Source organism: Drosophila mojavensis, unplaced genomic scaffold, assembly GCF_018153725.1.
Source record: "Drosophila mojavensis isolate 15081-1352.22 unplaced genomic scaffold, ASM1815372v1 contig_80, whole genome shotgun sequence".
Taxonomy (NCBI): domain Eukaryota; kingdom Metazoa; phylum Arthropoda; class Insecta; order Diptera; family Drosophilidae; genus Drosophila; species Drosophila mojavensis.
This window is the reverse complement of record NW_025318906.1, coordinates 8,425,370-8,448,654: the sequence shown is the minus strand read 5'-3', so window position 1 is coordinate 8,448,654 and position 23,285 is coordinate 8,425,370. Positions and strand designations below refer to the sequence as shown.

The 23,285-nt window shown below is 38.9% G+C and overlaps 7 protein-coding genes across 13 annotated transcripts; 5 read left to right on the top strand and 2 right to left on the bottom strand.

The window, feature by feature from the left end:
* Positions 1-3,504: 3,504 nt before the first annotated feature.
* LOC6579123 (acidic leucine-rich nuclear phosphoprotein 32 family member A) lies at positions 3,505-8,848 on the top strand. Of its 3 annotated transcripts, XM_002004984.4 has the most exons (8): positions 3,505-3,614; positions 3,849-4,241; positions 6,727-7,103; positions 7,178-7,257; positions 7,476-7,802; positions 7,866-7,942; positions 8,004-8,169; positions 8,235-8,848. In XM_002004984.4, the coding sequence occupies exons 2-8, from the start codon at positions 4,194-4,196 to the stop codon at positions 8,276-8,278; spliced, it is 1,119 nt and encodes a 372-aa protein (XP_002005020.1). In that variant the 5' UTR covers positions 3,505-3,614; positions 3,849-4,193; the 3' UTR covers positions 8,279-8,848. The 3 variants fall into 3 exon arrangements, with proteins under 3 accessions (XP_002005020.1, XP_043866827.1, XP_043866828.1); XM_044010892.1 differs by lacking the exons at positions 3,505-3,614; positions 3,849-4,241 and adding an exon at positions 6,584-6,655; XM_044010893.1 differs by lacking the exons at positions 3,505-3,614; positions 3,849-4,241; positions 7,476-7,802 and adding an exon at positions 6,584-6,655.
* Positions 8,849-9,727: 879 nt separating this feature from the next.
* Positions 9,728-13,267, top strand: LOC6579122 (transcription factor Adf-1). Of its 3 annotated transcripts, none has more exons than XM_032729657.2 (4): positions 9,728-10,006; positions 10,182-10,370; positions 11,947-12,240; positions 12,285-13,267. In XM_032729657.2, coding segments are annotated over exons 1-4 (801 nt in total). In that variant the 5' UTR covers positions 9,728-10,005; the 3' UTR covers positions 12,602-13,267. The 3 variants fall into 3 exon arrangements, with proteins under 3 accessions (XP_032585548.1, XP_002005019.3, XP_032585549.1); XM_002004983.4 differs by having other exon boundaries at positions 9,736-10,006; positions 12,297-13,267; XM_032729658.2 differs by lacking the exons at positions 9,728-10,006; positions 10,182-10,370 and adding an exon at positions 11,818-11,832.
* Positions 13,268-14,920: 1,653 nt separating this feature from the next.
* Positions 14,921-15,537, top strand: LOC6579121 (UPF0545 protein C22orf39 homolog). The gene is made up of 2 exons (XM_002004982.4): positions 14,921-15,060; positions 15,113-15,537. Exons 1-2 carry the CDS (start codon positions 14,989-14,991, stop codon positions 15,509-15,511), a joined length of 471 nt encoding a protein of 156 aa, XP_002005018.1. The 5' UTR covers positions 14,921-14,988; the 3' UTR covers positions 15,512-15,537.
* Positions 15,538-15,587: 50 nt separating this feature from the next.
* Positions 15,588-16,700, top strand: LOC6579120 (coenzyme Q-binding protein COQ10, mitochondrial). Of its 2 annotated transcripts, none has more exons than XM_002004981.4 (3): positions 15,588-15,747; positions 15,917-16,027; positions 16,100-16,700. In XM_002004981.4, the coding sequence occupies exons 1-3, from the start codon at positions 15,683-15,685 to the stop codon at positions 16,557-16,559; spliced, it is 636 nt and encodes a 211-aa protein (XP_002005017.1). In that variant the 5' UTR covers positions 15,588-15,682; the 3' UTR covers positions 16,560-16,700. The 2 variants fall into 2 exon arrangements, with proteins under 2 accessions (XP_002005017.1, XP_015018985.1); XM_015163499.3 differs by having other exon boundaries at positions 15,902-16,027.
* Positions 16,701-17,792: 1,092 nt separating this feature from the next.
* LOC6579119 (D-glucuronyl C5-epimerase B) lies at positions 17,793-20,297 on the bottom strand. Its single transcript, XM_002004980.4, has 3 exons — positions 20,148-20,297; positions 18,678-20,086; positions 17,793-18,616 (listed from the first exon to the last, which is right to left on the bottom strand). Exons 1-3 carry the CDS (start codon positions 20,295-20,297, stop codon positions 18,250-18,252), a joined length of 1,926 nt encoding a protein of 641 aa, XP_002005016.1. The 3' UTR covers positions 17,793-18,249.
* Positions 20,298-20,714: 417 nt separating this feature from the next.
* On the top strand, positions 20,715-23,284 carry LOC6579118 (post-GPI attachment to proteins factor 3). Of its 2 annotated transcripts, XR_006357831.1 has the most exons (7): positions 20,715-20,806; positions 20,875-21,488; positions 21,552-21,868; positions 21,922-22,388; positions 22,457-22,502; positions 22,680-23,107; positions 23,169-23,284. XR_006357831.1 is itself a non-coding variant. In XM_032730609.2 (5 exons), the coding sequence occupies exons 2-5, from the start codon at positions 21,329-21,331 to the stop codon at positions 22,536-22,538; spliced, it is 1,026 nt and encodes a 341-aa protein (XP_032586500.1). In that variant the 5' UTR covers positions 20,715-20,806; positions 20,875-21,328; the 3' UTR covers positions 22,539-22,624. The 2 variants fall into 2 exon arrangements, 1 of the variants encoding a protein (XP_032586500.1); XM_032730609.2 differs by lacking the exons at positions 22,680-23,107; positions 23,169-23,284 and having other exon boundaries at positions 22,457-22,624.
* Positions 22,546-23,241, bottom strand: LOC116804170 (peptidyl-prolyl cis-trans isomerase H). The gene is made up of 2 exons (XM_032730611.2): positions 23,155-23,241; positions 22,546-23,094 (listed from the first exon to the last, which is right to left on the bottom strand). The coding sequence occupies exons 1-2, from the start codon at positions 23,236-23,238 to the stop codon at positions 22,627-22,629; spliced, it is 552 nt and encodes a 183-aa protein (XP_032586502.1). The 5' UTR covers positions 23,239-23,241; the 3' UTR covers positions 22,546-22,626.
* Position 23,285: the final 1 nt, after the last annotated feature.

Here is a 23,285-nt window from a genome sequence, read left to right as displayed (position 1 = left end):
TTATAAATTATTTGCATTTTCTTTTAGTTTAAAAAATAGCGATAATCAACAAATAGCCTTAAATATTTTTAATTTTGTAATCAACTAAACCTTCTATATAACTTTTCCTTAAGCGAGCCCTTACTGTACACGATTATTTATATCTGTCTGCTTGTCTGGCAAGGCAGTGTAACTGATTTAAATTACAGTGACAACTGTCACATGTGTGACATTTTAACACACACATACATATATGTATATGTATATGATATAAATCATGCACTTGCATATTTTTGGTTAGCTGTGCGTGGCTACATATGTAAATTTTTAGCTTAAGTTCTAATTCTAATTCTTTTTGTTTTTTTTTTTTTTTTTTTTATTTCGGACACATTATTTTGATTTTGATTTTTTTTTTTTTTTTTTTGATTCGCTTAAGTGATTTTACAATATGTAGACGCGCACGATTTGAATATATTTTCTTCTCTTTTTTTTAGAATTTTGGACTTATGATTTCAGCACTTTGGTAAATAAAACTGAAAATGCTAAAGGGAAATTTGTGATTTACGTTTGATTAGGGGCTTGGCGTAGACATAATTTTATTTATTTTTTTTAATTCCCCGATTAATTTGTTTTCACTTTTCACATGGCTTTAAGAATTTATTGGCAACATTGTTGCCAGCAACACAATTTTTTGGCTTGCACTTGAACTAGTTGGCCAGTTGTCGTCTGCACTTTCCCTGACAATGTATCTCTTTCTCTCTCTCCCTGTCTCTGTCGCTGTCTCTGTCTACTTGTCCACTGATAACGTTCTGAAACTTGAGTATTTGCAATCGAGTTGTGCGCGTTCGTCCGCTACCTTTGATTTGCCACGTCCGCTTTTCGAAGACACTCAACAGCAACTGTTGCAAATATCGAAAAGGCAACTTGTGGCTGCTGCATCTTCAGCGAAAGAGCTTTGCCCAAAAGCTTTTTGCGTCAAGCACAAAAGCAAACTGTTGAATTCAAGAGAGAAAGAGAAAGACACACACACACACACTCACAGAGATGGAGAGAGTACTGAAAGCAGAGAGTGAAAGCCAAACGAAGAGCGCACGATTTATATTTTCCTGTTTTGCTTGCAGTTAATTTGCTTTTAATAATTTCTTATTCGACTAGCCTTTATTTGCATTTGTTTTCAAGCTCCAACACTACTAATTAAAAGCTTTTTAACTAATTAGTGAGTAATTATTTATTCAACCGGCAGGCTAAAGGGTATTTAAATGATTATAGTCGAAGCCTTTTATTAGCCCCTTTTGGAAATTGAATTGAATGCAGCGCGAGTTTTGCAAAGTGAACCAAAAGTAAATTTGCTTGAATTGCAGTAAATTAGAAATTAGAGTTTTGTATTTTGCATCTATATAAATTTTATATATAATAGAATTAAAATTAAGAATTATTTTAATAATTCAATGAAAGATGAATCAAGCTAATTTTAATAGGACAATTAATAATAAATTAACTGTTGCAAAATACAACAAAATACAAAAAAAAAAAAAAAAAAAGTATTAACATATAATTTTTTTAAAACTCTCTTGACAAATTACGACAATTCAAATTTTTCCAAATATTTTGTAAAGTTTTTTATTAAAATGCAGAAGGCCCTGCACTTGAAACATTAAAAATAATTAAATGAATAAGCCTTTATTAAATTTGATGAATTTATACGTTAAAATAAATATGTTATATAAATATGTTATATACATACATATGTATATATGTCTGCCTATGTATAAGAGCTATTACCATAAGAATTGCTTAATTCAGCAGCTGGATATTCTACTGAGCTTTTATTGAAGCTAATAACAATATTAATGTGGTCTTAACGCAAACACTCAAACAGGTGTATATGTATGCATGTGTGCAAGTGTGTGTGTGTGAGTGCGTGTGCGGGTTTATGTCAAGTTTACTTAAGCGACACTTGTCTGTCTTAAGGAAATCACACCCACACACACACACACACACGCACGCAACTTAACACTGTTGTGTGGCAGCTGTAGCAGCTGGAAAAGCTTTGTTTATTTTTGGCCAAACAAACGGCCACGTGTTACATACAGGGCTTCGCACCTGAACAACAGCAGGCGATGTAAGAGCTACAGGTGCAGCCGCTCAGGCAGGCATGATGGGCGCACGTTTGGCGAATTTGCGGAACGGAAGGACGCGCGCCGTTGCTTAATTAATAGAGCAAAGGCAATATAATATAGCTGAGATGCACGCGCAACGGCAAGTGCTGTCTCTTTCCTTCTCTCTCTCTCTCTCTCTCTCTTACTCTGCCACTCTCCGCCTTCTTTGTCTCTCATGTTTGCCACACCTTTAACGGCATGAAATCACAACTTAATTATGTGCATTAAAATTAACCGTTAAACGACACTTAAAATATTCAAAGGCCTCAAGTTCAGAATTGCGGCCTCCGTTTCAAAATGGCGCCTCTCTGTGTAGGTGTGTATGTGTATGTCTGTTGCGAGCCTGTTTGTGTGTATGTTAAAAGCTACTCAACGGCTTTTTTTTCGGTCTGTTTTCGACTGGCCGTTCATTGACTTTTTAATTGGCTAATTATAATCGATGCTCAGTCGGCGTTTCCTGTCTTTATTGCTTGCGTAGCTATGGCTATATTGGTCCACTCTTTTCTAAATTTACTCGCGCTTTGTTTTTAAGGTCTTCTATTGTTTTGCCTGTTGCGTTGGCTTAGCTATAATTAATATGCTATTGATATAGATTTCATTTGCTTTCGCTTTGCTGCTTGTCACGCCCAGAAGCACGTGCAGCCGCGACAATGCAACCTTCATTATGCATTACTATGTTTAATTACAATAGTAATGTATATATCGCCGACTTATGCAAACAGCAACATAATTTAATTAACACCTTATACAATGAATCACTATTTACTTAAACAACGCATATATTATTTGAAACATAAAAAAAAAAAAAAAAAAAAAAAAAAAATAACAAAAACTGAGTTTGACATGAAACACGTGACGAGTTTATAACTGCACTATTTAGAGTCGGCACAATTGTTGAAATATTACCGCATTAGTCTTCGATCATCGATCAGAACGATCGGTTCAACATCGATATGTATGTTTACGCAGTTCGAGTAGCTAGAAGCGTCATCTATCGGTTAGTAGCAAATACAGTTTTATTACACTTATTCATATTTCTTCATCTGCCCAAGCTGTACGCATATCAAAGACACAAACCATAGGCTATGTTAAATTTTACTGTATAAAGCGTATTCCAAATTCACCAGTTACTGTACAAAACAACTCTAATATCATCCAGCATAGACTACAAAATGCTACTCTCTAGAGAGTAGAGAAAAGTTCTCCAGTTCTAACACATTTCCGAACAGTGCGGAGTCACTATGTTATATGAGGAGCAGTTCTGGTATGCAAATGCCGCCAGCTGCTATCGATAATGGAAGATAAGAGCTACCCCCGATATTATCAGTAGTATTGGCGATAGTTGCGCAGCTCTAACATTCTTATCGCACATCCCTAGCGCTTTATACTGGTTGCTTTTTTGTTGCTTGTTGTTGTTGTTGGTTGGAAAATACAATTAAAAATTGATTTTAATATTTAAATATTCAACGTATCAAGGTAAGTCTGAATAGCGGCACATTGTGTACCCAAAAAATATGCCAAATGCGGAAAAGCTGCCGAAAAACGTGTCAAAGGGCCGTTTGAAAATAGCGCGTCACAAGTGTGTGTGCGTATAGATGGTTGTGTGTGTAAAAATGCGCTAACGTACGATTAAAGTACACACATGAGCAACTATTAACGCATTTTTCCAGCCAATATACACAGTAAATCATTTTCTTGTATATTTCCTAGACAACAACGCGTCGGGTGGCGGCGTCAAAAATACCAAGGAAGCACAAAAAAGAAAAATTTGCAAGGTGTTTGTGAGTACGCGAGTGTGTGCGTGCGCGAGTGTGTGTTCTTGTGTGTGACAACGACGAGCAACGACTTTGCTGCCGCTGCTTCTGGTGCGTGCGCGCTGTCGCAAGGGACCAACACACCAACTCATTCACATTGAAGCAATTTTCCATTGTATTGTATCCTTTGGCATTTCTGCGAGCTTGGTTGGAAGTACGAGAGAAAATTTGCTTTTACCAAATCATAAACAAGTGCAGCTGAAGACGTTTTCAAAAGAAATCAAAAACCACACCAAATAAAATGGAGAAGAGAATAGAATTGGAGAGACGCGCACGCAAAGCGAATCAGGTAATTTTTCTTTTTGTTTTAAACATGCAATTTATTAAAGGTGGACGGAAGAAGGAAGCGAAGTGCAAAACAAATACAAGCCGAAAAAACGCGCAAAATTAAATAGTTTGTTTTTTTTTTTTTTGCTGTGATTACACAAATTTTCAATGTGTGAGTGTGTGTGCAACAATAACTACGCCATCATGTAAATCTAGTTTCAATTTGTGTCGCTGTCGACGCCATAAAAAGAGCGCAAAAAGCACTAAGCGAAGAAGAAGAAGCGGCAAATAACATCCATCGGTGGAAAAAAAAATTGATCGCCATAAGCAAATTCACACACACAGCTACATGTACTACGTATGTGTGTCGCGAGCAGTGTTGCCATGTGCGCGCATTTTGCGCCTGTGCTTTGCTCAAATTGATGAAATACAGCAGATATTCCAATTATTACATTTATCATATGTAATTAAAAGTTCATATATGCGCAATAATATGTAGCCAATATTCGATTTATGATATGCATGCGCTTATGCGAGCTGATCGTGATATGCACAAAGCAGAAGTTGCGCCAGCTGGCAATGCTTCTAAAATCTGTTGTTGTTGCTGCCTTTGCCGGCCTTCAATTGTGACAAACACTGCAATAAAAACATATGTAAGTGTATGTATGCGTGCGTACGTATGTGTGTGAGTGTTTGTATGCCATGCTTGTAATTTCAGGTTATTTGATACCAAAATGTATCTATAACAACATTATAGCGCGCGCATCATTCATATATACACACATACATATATGTATGTATGTGTATATATATGCATACAGGCTAACAAGAAACGTGTATGCACATAATAATCGACACATTCTCGCCAATGCCGATGGGTCGCCAGCTTTAGCTATAGCTGCTGCTGAGACATGCACACACACAGGCATATTGACTGCGCAGTCATAAATACCCTCACACACACATTCGCACACAGAGACACACATCTGCTGTCGCAGGCTAGACTTTTCACAATGCAAAAAACCGGCCGCCCCAAACGAAACGGTACATGCACTGTTTACATGCACTTCCCTCTCTCCACTCATATTCGTATGTATAAGCATACACACATACGTATGTATGTATCTCTCTCACTCGTTACAAGAAATGCGAACAAGAACGGAACAGAGCAGACAAACCTGTCTTTTTTTTTTTCTTTTTTGGTGTGTGGCACTTTTGCTGATTAATAAACATGCGCTCTGGCAAGGCCTACTCAATCAGGCACCCACAACCCACCCCGCCCAACCAAAATGCACACACAGTGGTCCAACACACATACAGCTGTACAACCACACGCGGCCACACATAGTCAAAGCTAAGCTAATATGCACACGCTCCAAAGCTTAAGCTGCGTGCGGTTGTATGTGTGTGTGAGCACTCATTTAACTACGTCGGTATTTGTGTGCATGTAACTGTCCAGCAGAACAGATGAAACGCGCTGCTGCTGCTGCTCAGAACGTAAAATGTCGCCAGCCATTGTTGCCATCGCAAGAAACTGTAAATCTATAAACTGGACTACTCTAATTTGTCTAATCAGAAAATAATCAAGGGCAACTAGAAAATGCTAACGCTCTCAATCGCATATTTCAAGCGGAAGTCCAACGCTTATCAAAAGTCTCAAGTAAAAACCGTTTGTCTGATTCTCTTGCGCTTAGGCGCAACAACTACCAAAAAAAAAGTCGTTTGTCAACATACAATTTGTTATTGCTGTTATTGGGGTTAGTGCGGCTGCCGGCTTGTTCCATTCCGCAAATCGGAGGACTTGTATACTGTTTTCCTTTTCATCCCCATCTCCCTTTCAACCCCGTGCAACCCCCCTTGAAGTGCTTCATAACATTTCATTTCGTTTCAATTTTGTTTGTAACACGCGCGCGTATTGCGCTGCCATGTTATCAGCGCTTGCTCTTTGCGCTGCTCTTTCAATGCCCATTTTCGCGCATTCCGTTTTGTGGCGCGTACGTCACACGTACACGCACACACATACACAACGGCTGCAAAAAAAAATGCTGTTACATAAACGCGTTGCCACTTTTTCAGCTGGGAGCTAGGTGCGCAATATGTTTCAAAATCATTGTTGTTGTCTCAGCACAGTAAATTGTTTTTCATTTTTACCATAATTATATTCGTTATTCTCAATGCGCCATTTTGTGTGTGAGTTTTGATTGCAATCAAAAAAAATGTTTTGCGTTTGATCGATTTTTTGCGTATGTATTGTTTTTCATTTTGAGTTTTTTCTTTTGCGCTCGTTCTGGCACACGTTCACACAGACATGGCAGACTGTCAGAGACTCGCAATACGCTGAATACACCGGCAGTGTGACCAAATCGTCTAATGTTAAATATGCCCATTTCCTTATGCAGCACAGGAATCGCTGACAGTACGAAATACCAAAATGAAGTTATATGAGATGAATATTTATGAAATGAATTTGAATAATAAATTATTTTCCCTTTTCTATAAACGCACAGATATTAGAACTGAATCTGGATAACTGCAGGAGTACAAGCATTGTTGGCCTTACAGATGAATATACCGCCTTGGAAACATTAAGTTTGATAAATGTGGGTTTGACCACACTGAAAGGTTTCCCCAAGTTACCCAATTTAAAGAAATTGGAATTATCTGATAATCGAATTTCGAGTGGCCTCCACTATTTAACGACCAGCCCGAAATTACAATATTTGAATTTATCTGGCAACAAAATCAAGGATTTGGAAACGCTGAAACCCTTGAAGGAGTTCAAAAACTTAAATATATTGGATCTATTCAATAATGATGCCACACAAGTGGAAAACTACCGTGAGAAGATATTCAAGATGTTGCCCTCGTTAAACTTTTTAGATGGGTAAGGATTACTACTATATACATATGTGTATTTTTATATAAAGTAATGTCTTTATGTTCATTTTTCTTTTATAGATTTGATTGTAATGATGAGGAGGTACAATCGGAAGGTGATGATGATGATGAAGTCAATGGCAATGACTCCGAGGATGAAGGTGTGTACCACAAAAGACAGCATTTCTCCAAGGAACTGCTAATAATTGCCATAAATTTGCTGTATTATACAGATCTAGCGATCGTTCTCTCTCATTGTTAGTTTCGTACTTCGGATCATAGTCACTCTCATTTCTTATTGTCACATTCCCTATTTGCGCTAAGATCAGTTCAGTCCATATCGTATACATTACAATACACAGATTCTGTCGACTTTCAGATGAGCCCAGTGCCTTCTGTGTAAATGGTTTAGAAATCGATTTAGACGAGCTCGATGCATTGGAGCAGCGTGTTAAAGCCAAAAAACGTTTGCAGGAGATGCAAATTCAAAAGCAAAAGCCTCCCGATGCTGAAAATGATGAAGTAGACGAATTAGATGAATATTTAAAAGAACTGCAAATCAAAGAGAAAGCTAAGCTCGAGAGCCAATCTGTGATAGAGGCTAGCCATCTCACAGTACAGCCGAATAACAACCAATCAAACACGAATTTTGCAATTTTAATCTATTGGTTTTTAGCAATATTAAATCTGGCGAATGCCGCCTATTGTAAGCATTTGTGCGTAAAGAAATTTAATTAAAACCTTATCAATTTGCTTGCATTGCTTGCAGTTTCTGGTGGAGATGATGATGAGGAAGATAGCGATGAGAGTGAAGACGGGGAGAATGGCGACGTATCCCTGTCGGAGGTAAATCAATAATTTATATCCATATAACAATCAGTCAATTAACTTATTGTTTATATGGCAGGTCTATAATGATGATCTAGAAGAAGATAATTCTGATTGGGAAGAAGGCGAGGGCGGCGATGAGGATGAGGATGAAGATTCAGATATTGATGAAGCCGATGGTGATCCAAATGAATCGGCTGCATCTGTCAATAATGCCAAGGATGAGAAGGATGCTGAGAAGCCAGGTGAGTGAGAGATAAACATGAATATTTAAAAGATAGTTAATGTTATTAATGTTTGACTTTTCCAGATGAAACGCATGCTAGGGGCAAGAAGAGAAAGCATGATGGTTAGAAGCATCTACAAACTGTATCGTCTTTGTACGTTATAAATTTAAATATATACACCAATACAAACAAACAAACACACACATACACATACACACCCACATAATAAGTACAGTAACAACAAATAAGAAATCACATCATATTTTGATAAAACAAAAAATAACAAACAAAAAAAGAGTAAATAAGAAGGGCCCCATTAGAAAAAATCAACATTTGTTTCGTTACATTTTAAGCTAATTATTCTAATGAAAAGAAAAACAATGTAATAATCAAAAGAAAAAAACATAAAAATGATGATATATTGTAAGTGAATACTAAAACAATAAGAAACAGACAACACACACACACAGACAACTATAGCAACCGAACCCAAAATGTGGCACACAAAAAAGCAAACGAAAATGAAACAAAAAACAAAAGAAAACAAAATAGAGAGTTCCAATTAAATTCATTTTTGGCAATTAAATTTGTATTCTGAGACACAATTGTAAAATTGCTTAGCATTAAGTTAAAAAGTTTGTCAATATATAATGATTGCAAAAATAATGTAAAATTAAAACAAAAGAAAGCCCACAAACATTTTACAATGATGATAATGAAGATGATATGTTACATTTGAAAGGAAAAAAAAAAAGAAAACAAAATTTGCCAACTTGCGCCTGTAATTTTGTTTTTTACGTACTTTTTGCTTTATAATTTGAAAACTTATAATAATTTTTTGATTTGCTGCATCTCTCCGGTTTCGTATTACAAAGATCTTTAAACAATTTAACTACTAAGGAGGATTTTTAACTAACTCTTAAGTCATTCCTTTTTGAATATACATACATTAAACACTACAAAAAAAATTAGTTAAGCACAATTTTAATTTATATTTATGAAAAAATATTGTCAAAATCATTGTTATCCACATCCCACATTCTCTCTCAACTCAAAATTGTTTAAACAAATGAATATACACACATAATTTTAAGTACACACAACTATATTGTCATACAGATTTGTTTCCAGTTCTTCAAAAACAGTAGTAGCATGCAATACAATATATTAGACAAGAATATATAAATATATATATTTTTCATTTCATTTAACAACAAAAAACAGCAACAAATGCAATACGTTTGTTAAGGTACAGACAAATTGTATAAATACCGAAAGCGAAACCGAAATACATAAAAATTAAATAATTTTAAACAATCTCGTTTCACTGCCTAGAGCACATATAAAAAAAAAAACGGCATAATTTTTAGTTCAATATTAGAACTTCAATCTAAATATGCATAAACTATCGATGATGCCTATCGAAGCATCGGCAAAATTTTAGCCGGTATCCAACACACAGACACAGCTCAAATGTGCATTTCCCAACACTGAGCGGCACTTGAACATGCGCAAAAGAGGAAGCAAGCGTTGCACATATGCGGAAGCGAGAGAGTGATATTCAGCCAACGCTGACTACAACGTCGCGACGCTGTCGACGTCTCCTTTATTTGACGTCGAGTCGTCGCAGCGGCTGGCTGTGTTAAAATATACATACTAGAAAAGTAGACTGCGCTGCCTGCTTCATTCTTGGAACAAAAATTTCACTGTTGGCAGCGACTGAGAAATAAAATTGAACGTCGACGTCGCGACGTTTCCTCCTCGAAGAAGACCAAATCAAAATAAAAACAAATAAACTATAAAGGGTGCGTGCGCGCCAATTATTTAACAACAATTAGCAAACGAAAGAAACAAAGTGAGTTTTAGTTAGTTCGTTTCATATAAATGGCAATATTGATAAAGTGGCCAATTTACATGCATACACACAAATACATATAGAAATGTATATGTAGACGCGCGCACACACACATCGATACGAATATGCACATGTATAAGTAGTATATTTAATATATTTGTGTGTTTTCTCGCAGTGCACACACTGAGTGCAGCCATCGAAATGGACAAACTGGATGCCAACCTGGAGCAGCAGTTTGATCTCAATCTAATTGAGGCAGTTAAAATGAATCCCGTTATATATGATCGCTCACATTACAATTATAAGCATTTTGTGCGTAAGGCGCAGACTTGGAAGCAAATCGCTGAAACACTTGGAGTTAGCGGTAAGTGAAATTTTAGTGTTGTGAAACGGGTGTCCGAAGGGTGCAACCAGCCCATAAGCTGTGTGGCAAGTGAAATTGAGTATTGGCCGCGGAGGCAACTAAGGCAGCTGGCGCCGTCGTCGTCGCAGCAAATTGATTAAATTCTGTGTTCGTACACAAGAGAAGAGGCAGAGAGGGTGGAACGGGTGCAGAATGGGCTGGCAACAGAGGCGACATACGACGACATCGTCGACAGCGACAGCGGGCGTCGGCAGCAGGCGGGCAGCAAAAGCAAGTGTACAGAAACGACGCAAAAGTGAACGGCGACGCGACGGAGACGCGACAGTCGGTTGTGAAATGACAGGGGCGCATTGAGCTCGGAACGGTTTGGGCCTTGTTAAAACATATTGAAAATTATATAGCTCTATGCAAATTTTGCATTGAATCTAAATACAAATATTTCTTGGTTACATGCAAAAGTCTTGTTAGCTAACCGGTTATATGCGCCCGCATTTGGGCGCTACATCTACGCTCCTGACTGCGCTGTCGACAATATGTGCGCGCAGTCAACATTTTTGAAGTTGCTGTACTTTTGCGTCGCAGTAGTTGTCTTTGTCACACACACGCTGCCTACGCCAGCGTTTATTTTTATACAACAGCCACTGCTGCCGTCGCCGCTGCAGCTGCTGCCAACATTGATGTTGGCTGTTCACTCGCACACACGTACACACACATTCAGCCATAAACAACACGCATACAAATAAAGACAATCGTCGACCAACCGAACAGCTTTCATTTCATTTCATGACTGTATACCAAAGAAAAAAAAAATACAGTTTCGTCTGTTCCCCCTGTCTGTCAAAAATTGTGTGTTCCAAATCCGATTTTGGGGCTTTTCCATAAATGAATTATGCAAGTCGTTTTTTATATTGAATGAAAAAGAGTTTGGCGCCAAACCATTTGAGTTGGAGGAGAAGAAAATATGAAGACGACTCTGTCGTCAGATTTGCTGCCTGGTCCGCGCAGCTAGCGTTACCAATACCAAGCTGGCAGAATCAACTCGTAGTTGTAGTTGACGTCGACAGCAGCAGCGGGCGCACGCCTGCCGCCAGGCCGCTCGGAAGCTGCTGTCGCTGCTGGCGTGCCACGGATTCAGCTTCAGCTCAGCAGCAGCAGCTACAGCTGCTGCGACTACTGCGCCTGCTGCGACTGCTGCTGCTGCTACTGCTGTTGCTGCCTCAGCTGCGATTGCTGTAGCTGCTACTGCTGTTGCTGCTATTGCTACTGCTACTGCTGCTGCTACTGCGACTTCTGCCAATAGCTAACGCCGTTTGTTCAAGTGTCAGCGGGGGCGGCTGAGGCAACGGCGTTGACGTCTCGCGGTTTGTTTTGGTTTGCAATTTGACGCACACATATGGCTGACGTCTGGCAGCAATGCCGGCGTTGCCATCCCCCTAAAGAAAAACTTGACAAAAGACGCAAAGTAAACAAAGTTTCATATCAGCGCTAATATTTGTGAAATAGAATACAAAGCAATAGGATATAATTTTAATTAATTTTCATAATGCGTGATTACAATGAATGTATTTTATTTCAGAACAAAAATGTACAAAGCGTTGGAAGAGCTTACGCGACAAATTCGCGCGCGAAATGAAACTATGCCAAGAATCGCGCTGGCGCTACTTCAAGCAAATGCAATTCCTTGTGGACTCCATTCGCCAGTATCGTGAATCGCTGCTGGGAAAGTGTGCCAACGGCAGCCAGAATGCCAATCAAGTGGCCGATCCCACGCAACAGCAGCAGGCCCAGCAACAGACTGTCGTCGACATCTTTGCACAGCCCTTCAATGGCAGCGCCACCACATCCGCACAGGCACTGACGCATCCGCACGGTGAGTACACGATTAAACATAAAACATATCTGATTTTAATAAAGATTTCCCCATAGAAATCACTGTCACTGGCGACGCCCAGCTCGCCACCGCTGTGGGCAAGGATCAGAAGCCATATTTCTATGAGCCGCCGCTGAAGCGTGAACGAGGCGAGGAAGAGCACAGTGACAATATGCTGAATAGCATTAAGATATTCCAGAACAATGTCTCGCAAGCGGTCAGTGCCGAGGATCAGTCGTTTGGCATGGTCGTCACCGATATGCTCAACACGCTGGGCGTGCGGCAAAAGGCCGAGGCCAAGGTGCACATCATCAAGTATCTGACGGATATGCAACTGCTGGCACAGCATAACAAATACTAACTGTCGAGTCGTTTGTAGCATTACCAGCATCAACAGCAATTGCTGCAACTGCTCCAATTGGATAATGTGCTGGACGCTCGATGGTTAATGTAAAGCAGCTACATACAACAACAACAACAAATAAACAACCAACCACAATATAAAAAAAAAAACAAAAAAAAAAAAAAAAAAAAAAACAAAAAAAAATCCCAAAAACAGGAGTTGCCTGTTTTTTCTAGCTGTTAAGTCTTAAAAGTCAAACTAAAGTTTAGAATTAGTTATAAAACAACACACTTCATATACACTTACATAAAACAGAAACATACAATTACGTAGGCACATATATATATATACATATATATATATATATAATTATATGTATATATATATTCTTGTGCTTTGATCTTTTGTAGTTGGCCCTACGCCTCCGTTAAATTTTCTAACCCAGTTTAGATGTGTACAAAATGGTAAAAGAAAACTGGTTCTAGAAATTTTTAGTGTACGTAGTTCTTTTTGTAAAACAATTTATGAAATGTTTTTTGCCAATTTTGTAAAACACAGCATATTGTATATTTTTGACTACCATTTAGTTTAAACATGCCATCGGGTTTAGTTTTGTAATTTCTTGTAAAATTAAGACAAATTGTAATCACAAAACAAAAAGAAAAGAAAAACACGTTATTTTAATTTTTTAAGTTCTGCTGTAATATGCTAAAAAGAAAAGAAGAAAACGCTTGAAATTCAAATTGAAAGGCTTTAATTACAATCCTTTTAAGTATATATACACACATACATACAAACACACAACCACGCGTAAAGCATATTACACAATTACATTGAATATATTTCTGCATATTTATATATATATATTTTTCTGTATACATAAAAAGGTTTTTAAATAACGCTGAAAAACGAAGATTGAAAACATCATAGACGTGTACATTTTTGCCAAAAACAATATTGTAAGATGCAATGTTGTTTTAACATTTCAATTTACCTAATGTTTTTTGATGTACATTATATCATTAATTGTGCAATTATTTGCAATAAAAAAGGAAAACCATGATACAAAACCAAAAAAAAGTCTTTTCGTATTTGTAATGAAACTTCACATCATATTTTTGAATATTTATAATAAACTTTATTAAATCAAATATGCACCATTTTGGTCGACCACCTTTTGCCATTTTTCCACTAGAGACATAATTCCATCCGTGTAAAACTTTCGTGGTTTCTCTTTGAAAAACTGCTCCAAGTAATTTTCACAGGCTTCTCTTGAAGCCAACTTTACTCCATTAAGGGAGGTCTGCATTGACCGAAGGTGCAAGGTGGATGCATCAAAACTTCCCAGCCAAGCGCTCCCAATGTTTGCCGGGTCATCAAAGATGTGTATGGTCTGGCGTTGTCCTGATGGAATACGATGCCCTTTCTGTTGATCAGTTCTGGCCGTTTTTCTTCGATTGCTTGCTTCAATCTCATCAGTTGCTCACAGTAAAGTGTCGAATCAATCGTATGACCAGGCTGAAGCAGCTCATAGTGGATTATTCCTTTCCAATCCCACCAAACACACAGCATTGCCTTTCGAGCCGTCAATCCTGGCTTTGCGACCATTTGTTGAGCTTCACCACTCTTACACCATGATCTTTTTCGCACATTATTGTCGTATTTGATCCATTTTACGTCTCCTGTTACCATTCGCTTCAGAAATGGTTCGATTTCATTTCGTTTCAGCAAAGAATCGCAAATGTTAATTCGGTCCAATAAATTTTTCACAGACAATTCATGTGGTATCCATACACCGAGCTTCTTTTTGTAGCCAGCCTTTTCTAAATGGTTCAGAACCGTTTGATGATGAATGTTTAGCTCATTTGCGATGTCATGGCTGCTTATGTGACGGTCCTGGTCAATCCTTTCCATAATTTCATCGACTTTTTCAAAGATTGGTCGACCAGAGCGAGGTGCATCTTTCACATCGAAACATCTTTCACCAGAACGGAAGCGAGCGAACCATTGTTGTGCTACACGAACTGATAGAGCATCGTCACCATAAACATCACAAATTTCATTAGTGGCTTGCGTAGCATTCTTCCCTTTTTTATACAAAAATTTCAAAATATAGCGAATTTCTTCTTTATTTTCACTCATTTTTGAACAGCTGTAATTTTTTTCAACACCATTTTTTTCGAACACGATTTGGTAGTACACAAGGTGATTGGTAGCACTGGAGATATACAACGCCAACGACATCTATTGGCAAAATACGAAAAGACTTTTTCGACTACCCAATATTTATTTACAATCGTAGGTGCACTTTTTGTAACGGGGTGGCAGCCCTGTTGAGCGGTAAACAAAAAACAGCTGTTACTCTCTATTTTCTCATCTCGCAGTGCTCTACAAATTTTTATATAATGTCAGCTAATAGTCAAAATGATGAAACAAAAGCGCCCAAAGATGTTCCAAAATTAACTGATACATGGGCCGTAAGTAATGCAGGTTTAAATATGCAACAGATTTTAGAATTGCAAATTATAGATTCGGCCGTGTCACCTATATAAAGATGAGTATGACGATTGCAGCAGTTTCAAGGCACGCTTTCATCAATATTTCATCTATGGTAAAGACACGGATTGTTCGCAATGGTTGACCGATTTTCACAATTGCGAACGCTATGAGCGCTCCAATGGCAATGATGTGGAAGCGGGCAGTGCTATAATCAAAAGCGAGGAGCAGCGCCGATTGACAAGATTGCGTGCACACTATGCGAACGATACGTGGATGAAGCGTAAAGAGCCGCCAGAGGATTGGGCCAAGCCGTTGCCCGAATGGCTAGAGAAACGCAATGAAAATACATATTTGGAGTTGAAGCAAAAGGAGCTGATGGGTTTGGCAGTACCACAGGAAGAAGCGCGTTCATATTGTGCTATTATGTAGAAAATAAAAGAGATATATTTAAATCAGTTTATTGTTTATATCTGGCAACGCTGCGTCAACAGCTGTTTTGGATTGCGCGTGCTGCGATTGGGGGTGGACAATTTTGTTCAGAAGCAGCCACAAAATTTCGTTATACACATTTCAAAAATAAACAAATTGTTTCCATTAAAGATGTTAAAGGGCAGCACATTAAAGGCTTTGGATGTACGAATTATACAGCGTTACATGCAATCAAGGTCAGCAGGTAAATTGTTAATTATATAATCTCAAGTCTTGGCAACCTTTGCCACAGTATGTAAAAAAAAAAAAAAAATAACAAAATTCTATCGAGAGTTTAAACCAGATTATAAATGATTAAATTATTAAAAAACTGTTATTGACAAAGCGCAGCCTTTCTTGTTGCAGTTGCCAGCAGATCGGGCCGCGTCGCTATATAAATGGCATCCAGCGCTACTACATAACGTTCAATGATTTTCGCAACAAGAATCGCATGTACACCAAAAAAGAGCTTGTCGGGTGAGTTGTCGGAGAGATGATCTCATTAGTTATAAATTTGACTAACATGTGAATGTATATACATGCTTGCAGCTACTCCATGGAGGATATGTACAGCGTTGTCTCCGATGTCAGTAACTATTACAAGTTCGTGCCCTATGTTAAGAAATCGCAGGTGCACACCGTCGATCCCGGCGGAGGTGGATTTAAGGCGGATCTGATCGTTGGCTTTCCACCACTCAACGAGATCTACACATCGCAGGTTACATTGCAGCCAAACAGTCGCGTGAAATCGGAATGCCACGATGGCCGATTGTTTAACTACCTCCTCAATGAATGGCGTTTCAGTCCGGGCCTGAAGGACATACCGAATTCATGCGTTGTCGACTTTCGCGTTGCCTTCGAGTTCAAATCGCTGCTGCACAGCAATATTGCCAATATTTTCTTTGATTTGATATGCGACCAAATGGAGAACGCCTTCATCTTGGAAGTGAATCGTCGCAGTGGTCCGCCCTCTATACGCTCGCATGTCCTCAAATCAAGGCGATCCTGACAATAATAACAACAACCAATCCAACCCAGCCCAACTCTACCCAATCCAATCATAGTCAGAATTCCCTTTCATGTTCATGTTCAAATATAACAAAATATAGTAATGTCTGTTTAGTGAAATAGAAGATATACATAATATAAATGTTGACAGAGGCGTTTTATATTTCTTTTGTTATAACAAATTGTAAATAAAATTGAGAAAACACAAAGTTTACCCGTGTTTTAAGTACTTAATTGCAAAAATTAACATCTTTTTACTTAACAGTCTCGTTCGTTTTTCCTTTTCTTTTTAATACACAACAGATACGAAAACGATTTTATTTTTTGTTTTATAATAATTGACGGTAAGTATTTTACGTTGAAAATTAAATATAAAATTAGAATTATATTGGAATGGCATCGTTTAAGTTTGAGAAACTCTCAGAAGTGGCCTACAACATTACAGTTACATGCTTATGCAATATAATTACTCATTTGTTATTTATTTTAGTTTTTATATTTATTACTTAAACTACGTTTAGCTTTCAATTGCGATATTTTAGATAATATACATATATGTATATTAAATTATGTAAAAATGGTCTTACGACTTTTGTGCGCCACATAAAATATATATTATATATATTATGTGTGTTAAAATTAAAATAAATGCTTTAAATTATTTGAATTTTTTAAAATTAATTCATTTAGATATAAACATAAAACTCACATGATATATGTTATTTACAGCAGAATATCGCAATACTTTTAAACGTAGTTTTTATTAGGCAGTTAATAGATTTAGTTCCGAACACTAAAATATGCCTGAAGAAATGAAGTACAAATATGTTATCAGATATACATATATCTATTTAAGTATATGTGAGGATAGTCTAAAAAATCATCGAGTAAACAAATTTAATTCATTTGTATTTTTCTAACTTTTATCTTCATGAAATCTATTATTTTCAAGTTAAGATTGCAAATTTGTAAGACTATCCTCGTTTATGTATGCATCTAATAGATACTATCTATAACTCGAGTGGGTCCTATATATATAATGCTAAGCTCTCTACAATTTTAATTTATACAAGTTGGGTAAGGGGCTTGTGTGTAACAATCTCTACTTAGAGCAGTACAAAAAGTCGACTAACATACAACAGTAAGTGATAATATTTTTGTATACCCTTTCAGTACAGCTAAATTGGTTAGGGTATAGGTTAGATCACTTTGATTGTTTTTTTTTTTTTTTGTGATAGTTTAGGTTTAGTTTCTGATATTGTCCAGTGAAATTACGCGTGCAACTACTTAGGAAACAATTAAGCTACATAGATCAACAAATAGTTATACATATACATATCCTATACAGGTATGTGTATATGGCAAATAGCAGCTAATGATTATGTTTATGCAATACAAGGTATATACGTAGTAGATAGGTACAATTCCTTAAGCACTAAACGAACGAAACTAAAAGAAAAGAAAATTAAATACATATTTCGGACGTATATGAAAGCATGCCAAAAATAACAATATGAACATTAGGTCAAACAAATTCGTTGCGTTTAAAGGATAATTGGAAATTGGGATGCGGCTGAACCATTTCAAATGGTTTCTCTTTTCAAAAAATATCACTTGTTGGGCTTTTCGGCCTGGTGGCGATGTGGCTGCCAGGAGGCGGCAGCAACCACTGCCGCCAGTTTCCTTAGCTCTCAGTTATGCTTGGCCCGCTTGCCAAACATATAGCCCTTCCAGCGCTCGGCAGTCTGGGCGATCAATGGATCACTGTCGATGGTCGCCAGCAGCAGCAGCTGATTCACATGCGTTGCATGATAGTCCCAGCGTGCCAAATTTGGTGCCACACCCAAACTCAAGTGGCGCAGATCGTAGCTGGTGCCGGAGCCGGTGTCGTACAGCAACAACATCTTTTTCAACGAATGCATGCCCTGGGCAAACAATTTGCCCGCCTCGCGTGCTATCTTTCCAGGCGCTGTGCTGTTCAGATCGTACAGACCGAGCAGTGAGTAGATGAAACCGTTGAGCACATACGATGCCGGCGTTGTGGGATACTCCTCGTACCTGGTAAATGGCAAAGGGTTAAAGTAGCTCAGAATTTATTCGTAACTTACTCCACACTCACCAATAGTATTTATCCATAAACTGAGCCAGGACACCGCCATCCCGCGAGTAGATGCGATACGGTTGCAGACCTAAAGAAGCCGCCTTTAAATATCGCATATCTCCTCCAGAATGCCAATAGGCACGTGCCAGCACTGAGATGGCATGCCCTTGGCCCATGGCCGATATCCAGCCGGGACGCAGCTCCGCAAATCCATTCAAACTTCGACGCACTGGATTCGTCCAGCCGCCAGTTTTCATATCCTGATTGTGCACAAACCATTCGGCTGCATCATAGAAATGAGCCAAGTGATCGCTCGTCGAGAGCGTAATATTATCGTAGAAGCCAATGCCCAAAAAGGCAATGGAGAGCACCTCCAAGTCGCTGCGACGCACCTTCAATGGGGAACGCTTGTCGCCCATGACAATGCCCTTCTGTAGATCAATGTGCAAATCCCTGGTAATGTGACGCCATTTGTTCAGGGAACCAGCGCCCAAGCCATAATAAATATTGGACTCCTGCACACTGAGCAACAGCTCTGCGGCCAGGTAATGCAAATTGTAGCTGTGCTTCGTATCCCGGTTCAGGACGGTGACCATCAGGCTGCTGCTATTCGTGACCAGCAGCAGATCCACACTCAAAACCAGATCCTGCGTCTGATTCAGCTGTATGCTAATGGCGCTCTCATAGCCAATGGTTGTCTCGAATTGGACGATGCTCGTGTTGAATTTGTGATGCCAAATGCGTGTCATGTTGCTCGTCTTTGGCGTGTTCCATTCCATCTGATTACTATCGGCATCTTCCAGTATGTGGATGCGTGGCGTCTGTTCCGTTAGATTTTTGCTGTAATGCGCCAGCGCAAATTGTGCAATCTGTGTGGGATAGAAGTAGCCACGTTTTTCCCACTGCGTGCTCACTGGCACGCCCTCGGCGGCACTGATGCACTTCACCCGATCCCGCACCTCTACATTGTAGTTCTCGAAATACATAAAGACGCCGCGTGGATCGTATTTGCCCTTGGGCAAATTCACCTTTGCATTGCTGTGCATCCAATTGAATTTGGCTGCTTCGCTGCCACTGCTACCGCCAGTGGTGACAGCTCCACTGACATCGAAATACTGCCGCAGAAACGAGAAGGGCACATAGACCTCGTTGGCGTTCTCGTCCCGTTTGCAGTGTATGCTATATTCCTGATTGATGGCGCATTCAATGTCCTGCAAGGGGCTGGACAGCAAGTCCTGGCCTGCAGCTGAACTGGCCAGCGTGTCGTAGGTCTGCCGTCGACTCAGCTGACGCACGAAATCCGGCGAGAAACTGAACGCGGCACAGCGCATATAAATACCCAATGTTATGACCATCACGGCTACCGTGAGCAGCAGCAGCACAGCTTTCAGATTCAGGCGCATGATGAAGAATACCAGTGGCTCACGCTGCAATTAAATTACCTATTATTAACTATATATTTCAATAGTCAAAATTTGCTTTGCTCACCTTTAAATTGTGTGGCTTACGCAGCGCTGTTTCCCGCTGCTGCAGCAGCAGCGTTGACGTCGACGACGGCGGCGTTGGCTGTCCACTCAGTTTGTGGACATTGCTGGAGCTGGCTCTGCCACTGGCGTCCACAGACAGATACTCGGACATGCAAATTTGTAGCCTGGTCACACTTTGCGCGAGCGAAGGAGCCTTATCTGTGCTAATTTATGCAGTGCGCTCTAACGTCATATTCTAAATATATATGAATAGTACACAGAGTCACACACACTTAAACGCGACAACGTTGTTGTTGTTTTTGCACAGGTAACTGATGCATTGATTGGGTGCTATTTAACATGATGGTGCAATTGCAGGTCTCTATAAATACTGCCACTGCACGCGCGTCAATTGTACCTGCAATTGCAGTGATTTTGGATTTCGTTTGAATATATATTTTGTGATTTGCGAACAGCTGAGCCAGCACAACAATTTTATTTCATACAGCTGGTTTATAAAATAATTTCTAAATGTTTTCCATTCATTTATGACTTTTTCATCGCACTCAAGCACTACCCACACTATCAACTGCAAAAGCAAACACAAACACAACTGCAATGAAGGCGAGGAAGAGAGATACTCAAAGTTTATACGATAAATCAAGAACAGAATATTCATCGGTATGTCAAAAAACAATCAACTTCTATTTTGATTATATGAACATTTAAATCAATTATTATGTTTCTAGTAAGTGACGGGAATCGATCATACAACCATAGATAAACAACCTGTTTGGCTAACTTATTTTGAAAAACATTATATATATTTTGTTGAAACAGATGTTTGCCTCATCTCCATATCATGCTACCATATCGCAATAAATACGGAGGTATAAACGCTGATATGTTCAGTTGACTGTTTTGACAGCTGACAAGGGTTGCCACACTGTCAAATGGGTTGCTTCTCTTTGTAAACAAAAAATGAAAATATTTTGAAAATCACAATAAAATGCATGAAGGCAATTGAAAGTCGACAATTAAAATAATTTATTATGCATGCCATTCCTATATCTATTAAGATGGTGTGAAAAATATGTGAATATCTATTGTATGTTGGCTGGCATCCCTAATCAGAGATAAATCAATAGCGGCGTGATTTGTTTACAAAAATGTTTAACTAAATTTTATGTGAAGCAAAGCATAATGCTCAAAGTTAATTTGAAATTGAGTGCAATATGGCAGTTACTGTTCCTGCTGCTGTCGATAAAAAGCGCAACGCTGCCGGCGTTCGCTTCCAATGGGGATCGCACTCAATTCTTTCACAATTGTCGACAGAACTGCGAACGAACAAATTGCTCAGCCGGTATGTGGAGTAAATATATATATATACTATGTAGGCTATATTATTAATGAGCATGCATTACAGATGGCTTAGAGATACAGGAGCAAGCGGTTAGCTTTTATGGCCAAACGATATTTGATCGGCTCTTTGGATGGCGCTGCACTGACGAATGCTCCTATGGCTGCATGTGGCGCACGGTTTATGCATTCATGGAGCGAGGCTGGCCCATACCTCAGTTCTATGGCAAATGGCCATTTCTACGATTGTTTGGCATGCAGGAGCCGGCATCAGTTATATTCTCTGTTCTAAATTTTATCATGCATTTTCGTATGTTACGTAAATTCAGGTGGAACGTGCGCCCGGATAGTCCATGCTATATGCTCGCCCATATCTTTGCTATAGTAAGTGATTTAGAAAGTAAATATCTTCTTTATTGAATTTTGTCTGATTTCAGGTCTGTCTTAATGGCTGGGTTTGGTCGGCTATATTCCATACCAGAGACTTTCCCATAACCGAGCTTTTGGACTATGCGTTCGCTTACTCAATTGTTGTGTGTTCCTTTTACTGCATGCTAATGCGTATGCTGCATCGGTATTCACTCTTTTTAAGGGGCGTCATTACCTTGGCTTGCGTCTCGTACTACATCAATTACTTCGCCTATCTGAGCACGGGCAAATTCAATTACTCTTTTAATATGAAGGTAAATATTGCGACGGGCGTGCTCACGGCTCTGGGCTGGTTTATCTGGTGTCAACGTGTGCGCACTCGAAGGCCCTACTTCAGACGCATTTTACGGTTTTACGTGTTATTCGCTATGGCCATGAGCCTGGAGCTGTTGGATTTTCCGCCTATCTTATGGATACTCGATGCACATTCGCTATGGCACTTAGCTACAATTCCCATAGTGCCATTATACTACGAGTGAGCATATACATATACATATAAAGAATATGTAATATGAATCAACTAATCAATATTTAAATTTTCAGCTTTTTGATTGAGGATTGTCAGACTCTGCGCAAAGAGAAAGAAATGGTACAATCGTATTCCTACTTTAACAAGGACATTTAGACAATTATTTAGTAGTAGATAAATGGTCGTTATACTCGTCTTGTACTGTATTGTAAATGTATTATACAAACACACACAACAACACACGCTACATTTGTCCACATTGCGATATAGTAACCGGTAGTTTTGGCTTATTATTAGGTCCCGTTGGCACATTCTCAATTTTTCGCATAATCAAGAGACCATCTAACACACGTCCAAAGACCACATGTTTGCCATCCAAGAAATTACACCTGGCACAGGTGATGAAGAATTGACAGCCATTGGTGTCGCGGCCGCTATTGGCCATCGCCAAAAGACCAGGTGAATCGTGTTTTAACGTAAAGTTCTCATCGGCAAATGTATTCCCATAGATACTGGTCACACCAGTGCCATCACCTTGGACGAAATCTCCGCCTTGTATCATGAAATCCTTGATGACTCTGTGAAAGCTGGCCCCTTTGTACCCAATGGGCACACCGTCCGGCCGATATTCGCCCGTGCAGAATTGTCGAAAGTTTTCGGCTGTGCGCGGCACAGTGTCCGCAAATAACTCAAATATCATGCGTCCAATTTCCTGCCAAACGCAAGTGATTAAATTTTAATGAAATTATTACTTTCAAAATTATTGACTTACCGTTGTGCCCACAGTTATATCAAAGAACACCACGGGATTGTTTGAGCTGCGCAGTTGCGATTGTATTTGATTCCAGTTGGGCATGTTTAATATTAATATTACTAATAAATGCAAACGTTTAACAATAAAAG